The 13,924-nt window shown below is 51.2% G+C and overlaps 1 protein-coding gene across 20 annotated transcripts in view; it reads left to right on the forward strand.

The window, feature by feature from the left end:
* The window catches only part of PRKAG2 (protein kinase AMP-activated non-catalytic subunit gamma 2), a 337,838-nt gene that overhangs the window by 97,336 nt on the left and 226,578 nt on the right, over positions 1-13,924 (forward strand). For 11 of the 20 annotated variants that reach the window (XM_035254336.3, XM_035254337.3, XM_078343436.1 and 8 more), the window contains exon 3: positions 2,893-3,172. The exons of the other annotated variants lie outside the window; for them this stretch is intronic. In XM_035254336.3, coding sequence (XP_035110227.3) covers positions 2,893-3,172 — 280 coding nt within the window. The remainder of the gene's footprint in view (positions 1-2,892; positions 3,173-13,924) is intronic. 20 annotated transcript variants of the gene reach the window in all.

Below are 13,924 nucleotides of genomic sequence, written 5' to 3' on the forward strand. Positions count from 1 at the left end.
CAGATCTCTCGGCAGAAACTCTACAGGCCAGAAGAGAGTGGGGGCCAATATTCAACATCCTCAAAGAACAGAACCTTCAGCCCAGAATTTCATATCCAGCCAAACTAAGCTTCACAACTGAAGGAAAAATAAAATCTTTTATGAACAAGCAAGAACTCAGAGATTTTATTACCACCAGGCCTGCTTTACAAGAGCTTCTGAAAGAAGCATTACACACAGAAAGAAACAACCAGCATTAGCCTTTCTAAAAATACACCAAAAAGTAAAGAGCACCAACATAAAGAAGAATTTACACCAACAAATGGATAAAACAGCCAGTCAACATCAAATGGCAGTAACCCTAAATTTAAATTGACTAAATTCCCAATCAAAAGACACAGCCAAAACCCAACGTCATGTTACATCCAGACCTGTTTCACATGCAAGGATACACAAAGACTCAAAACAAAGGGATGGAGAAAGATTTACCAACCAAATGGAGAGCAAAAATAAATAATAAATAAATAAAAAGCAGGAGTTGCAATTCTTGTATCAGATAAAATAGATTTTAAAGCAACAAAGATATAGTGGTAAAAGGATCAATGCAACAACAAGAGCTAACGATCCTAACACCCAGATAGGAGACTTAGATTCAATGAGACAGAAAATTAATAAGGATATCAAGGACTCGAACTCAGATCCAGAACAAGTAAACTTAATAAATATTCATAGAGCTCTCCACTTCAAATACACAAAATATACATTCTTGTCAATACCACATCACACCTACCCATAAGTTTAAATGAAACATTGATTGGCCATTATTAATACCCAATTTTTTTCAAAATAAAGCAATATTTCCATTTACTCTCCCTCTTTCTCTTCCTCTCCTTTACTTATTATTTTTTTTTCTTTCCTTCTCTCAAAAAAAAAAAGAAATCAACTTGTAAACCTCTAGATCCAGGTCGGCAATGTCTCTTTCATTGCTTGATTTCCTTTCTTCCCTTCCCTCCCTCCCTCCCCGCTTCCTCCCTTCCTTCCTTCCTTCATCCCTTCCTTCCTCCCTACCGTCCTTATTCCCTTCCTTCCTGCCTTCCTCCCCCCACCAAAACAAACAAACAAACAAACAAACAAACAACAAACTACACGAAAAAGAAAAACTCACACTTCTTTATAGCGAGAAGAGCTTGAGTTACAGGGTCCTATAGCACCAGACTCTTCTTCCTGCCAGGCCCACTCACAAAAGTGTCCGCGCCAGGCTGGACCCTGCACCTCCACATGGCAGGCGCCGGCTCTTCGGCTGGAGAGGCCGCAGGGGAGGCTGTGCGGCGCAGTCCACGCTGCAGAAGGTGGCACTCACAGGGCATCCCGTCCTCCCAGCCACGGGCTCGGGGCTTGGGCTGCCCTCTAGAGGCGAAAGAACGTACCCAGGCCTTGGTCCGGGCAGCGCACCCCGAAGTGGGGCAGACACCCCAAGTGGCACCGAGGCTGCCTGTGGGGTGCCCCGGGCGTCCTTCTCAGCACAGCGCATTTCCCGCATGGCATTTCCCACATCTGCCCTGGTCCTCGCTCCCTGCGAGCCCTGTGGACGAGTTACTCACCCTTCTTGCTTCTGAACTGGGTCATCTCTGAGGTCCTTTCGGCCCGTGTTGCAAGTTTCCGGAGTGGTAGGGCAAGAGCTATTTAACATGCACCGTGCGCTTCCCAGGACCATGTGGCTTCATCTGACCTTTAAGCAGCCCCGGGGTGAGGGCACGGCCGTCCTCATTTTACAGATGAGGAAGCTGAGGCTCGGTGAGGCCAGGTAACATGCCCAGGATGACTCAGCAGGTGGCAGAGCTGGGCCAGACCCAGGCACCCAGAGGTGGCACAAGCTCCTCCACCCACCCAGCAGGAACATGACTGCGGGCACATGGGATATTTCTCAAAGTCTACAATGAGCTGTGCGCCTTGGCTTAAAGTTATGTGTCTGATAACTTTTTAAACCATAACTAGAATTTTAAATCATTGTAAAGTGAGCCTCAGAAGTTTTTGGCTTTAACTTTCTTTTTTTTTTTTTTTTTTTTGAAATGGAGTCTCGCTCTGTCACCCAGGCTGGAGTGCAATCATGCGATCTCAGCTCACTGCAACCTCTGCCTCCTGGATTCAAGCAATTCTCCTGCCTCAGCCTTCCGAGTAGCTAGGATTACAGGTGCCTGCCACCATACCCGGCTAATTTTTTTGTATTTTTAGTAGAGATGGGTTTCACCATGTTGACCAGGGTGGTCCCAAACTCCTGACGTCAAGTGATTCTCCCACCTGAGATCTCCCAAAGAGCTGGGATTGCAGGTGTGACCCACCGCCTGCAGCTTCGTTAACTTTTCTCCTGACTTCTGTCTGGAACCTCAGTTACTCAAATGCGGAAGCAGCTTGGAGGTGAAAACTTCATCATCTCCTAGGGCTGAGGTCTCAGGATGGAGTTCCAGGCCTTCTCTGTTCTGGAACACGGGGATCTCACAGGCAGGGAAGAGAACTGCCGTCCTGTGTGGTCAGACCTTGGATGGACGTGAGGTCTTGAGCGGTGAAGGCAGGCAGGCCTGTAGGTAGGTTAGAGGAGGGAGACACTCATTTTGAGCTCTGCTTTCCTTCTTCCCCTCTGCCTGCTGGAAGCCCCTTCTAAGGAGTGGGACAGGGTGGTCAGTGGACCTGCAGGATGTGGTGCTGCCAGCTTGTGAGGGGCTGTCCTTGGGGGTAGGTGCTACCTGCAGATCATTCAGTGGCCACCTTTGTGGAAGAACTTCAGGCTGTTTCTCGGGGAGGGTTCTATATGGGGGCCGTGTGGTGAGAGGGGACAATGATGAGAGTCCCATACAAGGCAGGAGGCAGCATGTCCAGAGCACGAGTGACTGCATCCATTCATCTGTCTTTCTGCAGGTGGACAGCCCCTTTGGCCCGGGAAGCCCCTCCAAAGGGTTCTTCTCCAGAGGCCCCCAGCCCCGGGCCTCCAGCCCTGTGTCTGCACCCGTGAGGCCCAAGACCAGCCCCGGCTCTCCCAAAACTGTGTTCCCATTCTCCTACCAGGAGTCCCCGCCACGCTCCCCACGACGCATGAGCTTCAGCGGGATCTTTCGCTCTTCCTCCAAAGAGTCTTCCCCCAACTCCAACCCTGCCACCTCGCCCGGGGGCATCAGGTTTTTCTCCCGCTCCAGAAAAAGTAAGACATTGATGATATTGTTTCAGGTGGGTGCTGGGCTGCTGGGGGCCTCTTCTGCAGCCACACAGCTGTGGTGGCACCAAAGCTGCCAGGTGGCTGTGAATGGCTTGGTGCTGAGTGCCAGTGTCTGTTTCTCCCCACCCCCACTCCCCCCAAACAAATCTGTCTCCAGAACATCAGTTTCCACCTGTCACTTTCTTCCCATGCTAATCTATCAGAGCCTAATTCTTCTGGTCCGGCCCAGTCCTTGGATTAACTGTAAACATCCCAGTACTCACAGTAGGGCTGGTATGACAATCCGATGACACACTGGCCTCCAGCCTTCTCTGGAACCCGCAGGCATGGAGCCAGGCTTAGGCTCTGACCCAGGGCCACGGGGCCAAACTGCTTTGGCCAGCCCCACAGGGCTCTCATTCTCCATGGTTTGAAATTTGGGGGTTTGATTACACCTGTTTCTGGCAAATCCTAACTTTTTCTGTTTGGGGCACTGGGCAGCAGGGAATGGAATCTAGGAGGGATTTGCTGGAGAAAAGGAAGAAGGAAATGTGGGTGTTTAAGAGAGTTCCTCAGGCTCGTGAGAAGGCTCATGATCTGAGGGTATTTTCACTTGAGCGCCGTCGGGGATATGAAATATGCCACGAACTGTAAAGTTCACGGCGTTTGCCTTCTTCTTTCCTGTGTCTCTGCTTTCCGATTCTTTCTGTTGACGTAGCATGTTTGTACTGGGGAAGATGGTGATGTGGAAAACAGATTTGCCCTTGACCATCAGAGGCCTGGGATGGTTCATCTTTCTCTCCAGCCTGAGTTTGTACTCAGATCTGCAATACTGCGTATTAGAGCAAGGCTTTCTATCTGCAAGGCCGGCGGCAGCAAGAGGGGAATTTCAGTGTTTCTGACTTCAGACTTTTCCATCAGGCAGTGGTGGCAACAGGACAAGGAGCCAGGTCTCTGCCAGCCTCGCTGCTTCCTCCGGCACCGCCCTGCAGGCGGGGGGTTGGGGTGTGGTATTCTCTGTGCGTGGGGGGTTGGGGTGTGGTATTCTCTGTGTGTGGGGGGTTGGGGTGTGGTATTCTCTGTGCGTGGGGGGTTGGGGTGTGGTATTCTCTCTGTGGGGGGGGTTGGGGTGTGGTATTCTCTGTGCGTGGGGGGTTGGGGTGTGGTATTCTCTGTGCGTGGGGGGTTGGGGTGTGGTATTCTCTGTGCGTGGGGGGTGGGGGTGTGGTATTCTCTGTGCGTGGGGGGTTGGGGTGTGGTATTCTCTGTGTGGGGGGTTGGGGTGTGGTATTCTCTGTGCGTGGGGGGTTGGGGTGTGGTATTCTCTGTGCGTGGGGGGTTGGGGTGTGGTATTCTCTGTGTGGGGGGTTGGGGTGTGGTATTCTCTGTGCGTGGGGGGTTGGGGTGTGGTATTCTCTGTGCGTGGGGGGTTGGGGTGTGGTATTCTCTGTGCGTGGGGGGTTGGGGTGTGGTATTCTCTGCGTGGGGGGTTGGGGTGTGGTATTCTCTGTGTGGGGGGTTGGGGTGTGGTATTCTCTGTGCGTGGGGGGTTGTGGTGTGGTATTCTCTCTGTGTGGGGGGTTGGGGTGTGGTATTCTCTGCGTGGGGGGTTGGGGTGTGGTATTCTCTGTGTGGGGGGTTGGGGTGTGGTATTCTCTCTGTGTGGAGCAGTGATTTCTCATGGGCAGGTTTTGTGCTCTGTCTTTCTATGTGAAACAAATGAAGGTGCTTCTGCCTGTGGGTTGTGTGTGCGTTGGGGGGGCGAGTCCTGACTGGTCTCCACACTCACACCTCCAGGCTGCGGGATTGTCACAGTTCACTTAAGTTTGCGCACTTTAGTCTCAGGAGGCACCTTCCTTCCGCCCTCTGTCTGTATAAACATCTTCCAGAGGCGAGGACTCCGAGCGCTGTCCAGAGGGAGGAAATCAGGCCTGCCCCGACGGGGAGGCTGCGTGAGGGCTCAAGTCACACGAGTGGAATTTGTGGAAGAGAGGGAGGACGGGTCTGCAGTTTGCCCTGTGGGGGAACTTGCGATGTTGTGTAGATTGAATGTGCAGGAACTGGTGGATGAAAAGACAGGGTTCCTGCCTTCAAGGGGCAAGCAGGCTTCAGAAGGGATGAGGCTGTCTTCCGGTGAGGCCCGTGCCCACTTAGGACTGGCTTTCTGAGCGGGGCAGACAGCAGCACAGAGAACCTGATGATTGGTGGGATGGGTGCCCACAGGGGCGTGGGAGCTGTGAGCTGGCTTCCGTGGGGAGGTCGTGAAGCTCTGGCAGGAACCATCACCCTCTGCTTCCCTCTACGTTGTTCTCCTGTCAGAGCTGCACAGAGCCGTCCACGGGGGTGGGAGGAGACTGCGAGAGGGAAGAGTGGGGAGAGGAGGAGGCGGGTCCCTGTGGGCAGAGGGTCCCTTTGGGAGCCCAGCAGCGGCACCTCAGGGTGCAGGCTGCAGTTCAGTACAGCATTCAGTTGGAGGTGTGGTGCTGCCACCCTCCCCCACGCATTCAGCCTGGGAAATGAGCTATTCTTTTAGAAACTGAGTCCAGAAAGATCTCCTCTTGAAATCGTGTCAGGTTCTTCAAGTGTTCCTGCTTTTCACCGTCTTTCATTGTGACTTATGATGTTTAGGTTTCATCCTCTTTCAAGTGTTCTCTTTCAGCCGCTGACAGAATTGCAGATGGATAGATAATCAAAGCTAGACGGGACTGTAAGGAAACCGTTCATGGGGGGAAGAAAGCATATGCATATAACAGTTTGAACACAGCATGTATAGGGGTGTGTGCTGGATTTGTATAGATGTGTGCGTGTATATATGTGTATACATGTATGTGGGTACACACATATATGCCTTTTTTATTTTTTAAAAGGACATGCCTTGGCCTGCTAGGGGCAGCTTCTACGTGAAGAATTAAGAGTAGGTGAGTGGGAAGAAAATGTTGCTTTATCTGGCATTCCAATTTTTTGAGACTGTCTTTATTTATTGGTAATTAAAAATGAATACATCTTGAAAAACATGTCAAGCTCTCAGACCTGAGCTTCGGGGCAGTGGCAAGATGGGGAGCAGAAGTTGCAGGTGTTGGTGGCAGCAGAGGAAAGAGTTGGAGCCACCAGGAATGCCTGGAGACAGCCAAGGCCCCGTGCTTGGGCTCAAGGGCTGGCAGGGGGAGGTTGGGATGTGGCTTAGGGAAGGCGTGGGGAGACCCTGCAGATGGCTGAGTGCAGACATCCAGGGTGGGATGCTGGGCCGTTTTGCATTGCTGTAAAGGAGTACCTGGGGCTGGGCCATTTATAAAGAGAAGAGGTTTGTTTGGCTCATGGTTCCGCAGCCTGCCCAGAGGCACAGCACCAGCATCTGCTTCTGGGGAGGGCACAGTCATCAGATGGGAGCCTTATGCCCACTGCACAGATAAAACCAATCCCCCAAGACCTTGGTATTGTAGTAAAGTGTTTAGTTAATGTGAGGCCAGCCGCATGGGAGATGGAGCTATTGCTCGGAGCTGAGGATTTTTATGGACAGTTTGGTGGGCAGGGGGCTGGGGAACGGTTGGGGGTGAGATCGTAGTGGTGTGGGAACGGTCCTCCAGCACTGAGTCTGCCCCTCGGTGAGGGTCACAGGGTCAGCTGAGTCATGAGTCATGGGTCTGGATGGGGTCCGTTGGTTGCCAGAATTCAAGTCTAAAAAATTATCTCAAAGACCAATCTTAGGTTTTAAATAGTGATGTTATCTACAGGAGCAACTGGGGAAGTCACAAGCCTAGTTCCTCTGGCCCCATGACCCCAGAGCAGTAGAGATCATGGAAACTACCCTGCGTTTTAGCAGAGTTCAGGCCCCTCCCATAGTCCTAATATGCCGTCTTCCATTCGTCTCATGAAGGGGTGTTCCGGTCACAGCAAGGAGGGGGTTGGTTTCAGGAAGGTACTATTAGCCCGGCTTTCACATTAAACTATGGACTGGATTCCTCCCTGGTTAGCTCGGGCTCCGGCCAGGTAATGAGCACAGCCAGTCAGCCTGTGAGGCTGGATGCAGGAGGGAGTGAGCCAGCTAGACCTTCTCCTGCTGTCGGTGTTCGCAGGGGCTTCGGGCCAGTTCCACTCATGAGAAAGGCGAAAGAAAGCCGGGGTGTGCAGAGCTCCCATGCGAGAGAGGGAACAAGAGAGCGGGGAGAGGAGCTGGAGTCTTTAAAACACTCAGCGAAGGGATGAAGAGAGGGACTCACTGCCGCAGGGAGGCCTCCCAGCCATTCAGGAGGCAACTGCCCCCAGGCCCCAAATACCCCCAACAAGCCCCCACCTCCAACAACAGGGATCGAATTTCAACCTGAGCTGAGGGGAAACACACTCAACCTCTAACAGAGATGGATCTCTGGACCTGAGCAGGTCCCAGAGGACACTGCTCACAGTGCAGGCACGGCACGGGGTGCCTCTGCCTACGTCCGAATGGGGGGCTGTGGCCATGAAGAGCCAGACCTTGGGGCCCAAGATGAGCCTGGCCGTGGCCCCTTCCATCCAGGCCTTCGCTCTGCATGGGAGGAAGCTCCACAGACTCCCCTCCATCCTTTCCTTAAAGCCAGGGGCTATTGTAAACTGTGCTTTAATAAACATTCGTGTGCATGTGTCCTTATAGTAGAACGATTTATAATCCACTGGATATATACCCAGTAGGGAAAATGTGGCACATATACACCATGGAATATTACGCAGCCATCAAAAACGATGAGTTTGTGTCCTTTATAGGGACATGGATGAACCTGGAGAACATCATTCTCAGCAAACTGACACAAGAACAGAAAATGAAATATCGCATGTTCTCACTCATAGGCGGTGTTGAACAATGAGAACACATGGACTCAGGGAGGGGAGCACTACACACTGGGGTCTGTTGGGGAGAATAGGGGAGGGACAGCGGTGGGGGAAGCTGGGGAGAGATAGCATGGGGAAAAATGCCAGATATAGGTGAAGGGGAGGAAGGCAGCAAATCACACTGCCACGTGTGTACCTATGCAACTATCTTGCATGTGCTTCACATGTACCCCAAAACCTGAAATGCAATAAAAAAAATTTTTTTTAAAGCCAGGGACCCAGGCAGGCAGGTGGAATCTGAGTGAGCCCTACCTCCCGTACTGCGGGAGCCAGCTGTGGTCTGTGCCTTTGTGGGGCCTGACCCCAGTAGTGTCCAGCACCCCAGGGGCTGTGGGGATGAGGCTGGGCCTCAGAAGCAGAGACAGTGAGGCCCCCAGTCCACACACTGGGGTACCTGAGCCCCTCCGCTGCCTCTCATTCTAGAAACCTAGAGCTGCTGCCTGCTCACTGCCTGCACTGCCCAGGCTGGGCCTGCTGCCTGCACCTCTTCCCCAGGCCAGAGCGTGGTTTCTGAGCTCAGTGAGCCTGATAATTGCTTTTTCCTATGGCAGAAGCACAGACAGCTGCTAAGGGCACGGGGCCTGGGGCTCCGTGCTGGGGCCCCTGCACACCTGGGGCCTGGGTCCTCCCTTGGGATGCAGGGATGCACTCCCTTGGTAGACGTGGTAGGATGTTGGGCACCAGCCAACATCAGCTCTTGGCCCCTTCAGCTGCCTTTTTCTGTTGCGACCCGCAGGGTCCTTGGCTAGAAAATCCCCAGGTTCACCGTTCTTTCTTGTCAGGTACTGTGGAGAAGGCAGAGCTGTCACAGCTCCGCTTCACCATCTGGGTGGACTCGGAAAGGCTGCGCCATGGCTCCGAGCTGCTCACGAGGGCAAGGATTGATTAGGTTGGGGTTGGGCATGGCTTCAGAGAAGCCCCCTGGGATGGGAAGTTGTGACCAGAGCAAGCCTGATCCCCAGGGCAATTGCTCAGGTTGCTGCCCTTGAAAAATCCTCAGCCCAGCTTCTTGGCTTTCCCCAGTAGAAGCGATCCCTGCCCCAGCCCTGTGGCTGACACGGCACGAAGGTCCGGGTCTCTGTGTTGTGGGTGTTCCTTGACTGGGAGGTCACCCTGAGCTCCTTCCAGATGGCTGTTCCGTCGTGCTTGGCGTGAGGCTGGCCTGAAGGATGCACAATCTGTCTGCTTTTCTCCGTACTTGAAAATCTATTCCAGGATCAACGTTCCTAGACTCTAGATTGCTCCTCCCACCGCCCCAGAACTAACTTCATGAAATTGAGCCTGCGAGTTATGCCGTCAGCCCGTCTGGAGGGTCTTAGGAAGAAACAGCCCATGAAAGCCACTGTGCCCACTGGAGGGACATCATGAAGACTTTGTTCATTTCACGAGGCCCCGGGGAGGAACTTGCTGTCTGGTCTGGGTACCGAGAATAGCTGAACTTCTGATCAGCAGGACTGCTCTTGTCTATAGCAGATGCGAATCGTGCAACAGCCCAGTTTCCTCTGTCTGCGTTGGCTGCTAGCAGCGTTTGAACCAGATTTGTACGGAAGGCATTAAGGGATTCACGTCCAGCATTCCTGAACCCAGTTTCCACCCCGCTTCTTTTTCATTCACGCTACTTTTTAACAAGCAAATGATGTATTGGAAGGATATTGGAAGGAATTCAAAAAAGAGCTGAACCCTCGGGACCCAGGAAGGGAAGGAACCAGACCGGCCCTGAGGCCTCAGCAGCCAGAATTCATAGATCTTTCCGAGAGATACAGAGAAGTCCTCGTCTGTGTGTCACTCTGTTTACCATTCCAAATCCTTGTTGAAGGTATCTGATCAGCTGTATTAGGGTCCCTGAGTCAATCAGGGTGGGGTGGGGTTGGCGGGCAGGAGCACACAGCAGAAGAAGCAGAATGACCAAGAACCGGGAGCTAGGGCAGGAAGTTCCAGGATAAGAGGCTCAGCTGGCAACCCGAAGGGGACTGTAGCACCCCACCCTCCACGGCCAGTGTGTGTGCGCACACGCAAGGATGCCCTCATTACACGAGGCCCACTGCTTCCCCGACGGAGGGTGACGCTGCCTCATATCCAGCCGTGACGTTAAGGAGGATGTGGCTGTGATCCCACTTTCTGAGTCTTCAGGCTCAAGGTAATGCCCCCTTCTCAAGTTCTGTCTCCATCTCGTCTTTCTGTCCTATAATTTATGGCCTACATGACACATGTAAAATCTCGAGTTTTGACAGTCTCCTAAGGTGATACTGATATACACCAGAGCTTGATAAACAGTTTTCTTTCTCTCTTTTTTTTTTTTTTTTCTTTTTGAGATGGAGTCTTGCTCTGTCATCCAGGCGGGAGTGCAATGGCATAATCTTGGCTCACTGCAACCTCCACCTCCTGGATTCAAGCGATTCTCCTGCCTCAGCCTCTGGAGTCGCTGGGATTACAGGCGCCCACTACCATGCCTGGCTAATTTTTGTATTTTTAGTAGAGATGGTGTTTCACCACATTGGCCACACTGGTCTCAAACTCCTGACCTCAAGTGATCCGTCCGCCTCAGCCTCCCAAAGTGCTGGGATTACAGGCATGAGCCACTGAATCTGGCTGGTAAGCACTGTTTTCTATTATTAAGGGGAAACAAAGCAGGAAGATAAAAACTGTGGTCCCTATCATTTCAGAAGGAGAAACGAAAAAGGAAAAAGGGGTATTCAGTCTTCAGATACTCTAAGAGAAGAGGGGAAGGGACACAGATGGAGACCAGCAGGTACCTAGGCTGGCTGCCGTTTTTTGCCCAGGGAAGAGAACCAGACCTTTCTTCTGGAAGGTTCTTACCTCTCGGAGCTGCTGTAGTCTTTCACTGACATTTGCCTCTGGTCAGAGGTACAGTAGCATGAGAATTCGCGGTGTGATCGGCGTTCCCATCATACCGTGTGTTGGCTTCTAGCCACCAAGGAGAAGCAAACCTACTTCCCTTTGCTGATTAGAGTCGAAAGCCCCAACCAAAACAACGTCCCACTTTTCCGTCTCTCCCTCTAATGCAGTGGTCAGCAAATCACAGCCCCAGTCAGCAAATGGCAGCCCCGGGACAAAATTTGACCTGCCACCTCTTTTTGTAAACAGAGCTGTCAGGGAGACACAGTCCCGCCCATCTGTGTGTTCCTCTCCTGCAGCATCCACGCTTCAACAGCAGAACCCAGCAGGTGCAGCAGAGACCCCGTGGCCTTCAAAGCCTGAAGTGTTGACCTGGCTGACCTTGCTCTAGTGACACAAGAATTCTTAAGTGGCTGAGTGGTGGCAGAAGCTTCCAGAACAGTGAATCTTCAGCCTCAAAATATTTTACAACTTGGTTTAGGATGATCTTGCCCTTGGAGAGGAGGGAGGGAAAGTGCATATCTGTATGTTCATGAACCGCGAATAATAAGATTAAAGTCTTTTAAAAAGCAAAAATAATCTCACAATCAGCAAGGCATGACCTCCAGAATGGTTTCCATGTGTTGCTAAATTTTGCTCCTTAAAACATCTGCGTGTTCTAAGTGCATTGTATATAATTCTTAGACGCTTCATAGCTACTCTGACATTTGTACAGTCTTTACCAAACTAGAAACTGAGGCACGGAGGCCTTCAGTTGTTGAACAAAGGCCACACAGCTACCAAGTGGTAAAGCCAAAATGTGAAGTCAGGCAGTTGAGCTCCTGAGTCCACTTTTAGTCCAGGTGCTGAAACTCTGCTTTAAAGGAATGTATCGTAGGGATCTTTACATCGGTAATGGGACAGCCACCTAGCCATTGACGAAAAGAGAGAGCAAAGTGGCTCCCTGGCGTGTCTGTCTCTCTCTTCCCCTCTTTCTTTCCCTCCCTTCCCCTCCCCTCCCCTCCCCTCTTTCTACAGGGTCTCTGTCACCCAGGCCAGAGTACAATGGCACAATCACTGCAGCCTCAACTTCCCAGGCTCAAGCGATCCTCCCATCCTGCGCTCCACAGTAGCTGGGACTGCAGCTGCACACCACCATGCCTGGCTAGTTTTCTAATTTTTTGTAGATATTGGGCCTCATTGTATTGCCCAGGCTGCTCTCAAGCTCCTGTACTCAAGCCATCCTCCCACCTCAGCCTCCCAAAGTGCTGGAATGACAGGTGTGAGTGACCGTGCCTGGCTCTTGGTGACACCGAATAATTTCCATGTAAAACTACACTTTAAATGTTTTGAGAAATGCACCCCCAAGATGTTTGAATGCCTAAAGCTTGTGATGTCAGGCTTTTCTAGAAGATGCAAAGTATGTTTACATCTGTGATACAAATACCCACAGCCTTTCTTGCCTTCTCTCGAAGGTTGCAGGCTCGATTATCAGAGCTTGGCTATATTGTTGATGTAGAGAGCTTGATGCATTCCTGGTAGAAAGAATGAAGAACGTTCTAAGAGAGAAATGCATAACGGGGGCCCAGGTGAGTGCAGGGAAGATTCTAGAAGGTGAGTTTTGGTTGGAGAAGATGCTGGAGAGTTTTGGAGGGCCAGACAAGAGATTGAAGCCCATTTCATGTGCTGTGTAGGATGGTGGAGAGGGATAGAAGAGAGGACCTGTGAAAGGGGCATCGTGTGTGTTGAGAACACAAGGCCACTGCTGGCTCCCAGCCAACCTCTAGACACCTCTTCAGATTTCCTGAAACAACTCACCTTAGCAGAAGGGCCTTCCTTGGGCACCCTGTGTACAGTAGTATCAACCTCCTTGCAGGCATCTACACTGCTGATTCCCCACAGGATATGCTGTCTATTTACTGGTTCACTTGTCTGTCTCCCCCACCAAAGTGTAAACCATCTGAGGGCAGGGATTCTGTTTTATTCAAGGCTTTCTCAGGGTCTAGAAGGGTGCCTGAAGGCACTCAGCAAATCGTTTGAAATTAATTCACCAATAACTTGTTTTTCCATGCTTTCTAAAATGTGGGCTGATGCTTCTGAATACGAGGCAATGCTATACTGACGCAGGGATTTCAGTGGGTCATGTGTAAGCCCAACCAGGACTCAGAAACCACGAAGGGACAGTGGCAGTATCATTGATGACATCAGGATAACCACTTCCATACAGCCTCCCGCTCCAAACAGACGAAACAAAACGGCAATATAAACGTGAAAGACACATGCTAGACCAGAAGTAAATGATGAATTCATGCAGGACTAATATCCCTAATGTGCAAAGATAGCACAAACCGATGAAACTGATGACTCCTGGGCCTGGGTCTTAGAATCTAAAGTTTTAACAGGCTCCTCAGGTGATACTGGTATATACCGGAGCTTGAGACTTCTAGGAAAGCTGGCGTTGTATGTACTGCACGCATACGAAATGATTCCTCCCCCAGTTCTGCAGATACAGCAAAAGAACACGGAGCTCTCTGGCTTCGGAACAGAGTGCAGGAGGGAAGGAGGAAGTTGAATAGTCCCTAAGTAGCCACGTCTCATTCCACCGCTAGCTTCACTCCTATTTAATGGTGCGGAGCGTGGGATGCGGGGATTTTGAAAACATCAACAGACTTGGGAGAGGCAAGAAATGTGGTGCTGATAGAAGTGATATAATGTTTCCTTTTAAAATGCCAAAAATGTAAAGCGGAAATCGAAATTTTAGCCAAAGGAAAAGCATAAAGAATTATGTAGCTGGAATGAAGATAGGGCAGAAATCATGCATGAGATGAGATTACTTTCTGTGTTCTTAGAGTGGCAGAAATCAGGCAGGTCTTAGAGCCTGAGTAAGGAACGAGGAGGGCTGGTTATTTTTGTAAGCCTGTACCTTTCGGGCAGCAGGTAATTTGATCATGCTGTAACACAACATGAAGCGTGTGAGGTCACAATCCCACAGTGGTTGCACTGGAAAATGGTCAACACAAGACCCAACCGTGGCTGGAACCTCTCCTTCTCAGCCTCTGCAAC

This window comes from Callithrix jacchus, chromosome 11 (assembly GCF_049354715.1).
Source record: "Callithrix jacchus isolate 240 chromosome 11, calJac240_pri, whole genome shotgun sequence".
In the NCBI taxonomy this organism is placed as follows: domain Eukaryota; kingdom Metazoa; phylum Chordata; class Mammalia; order Primates; family Cebidae; genus Callithrix; species Callithrix jacchus.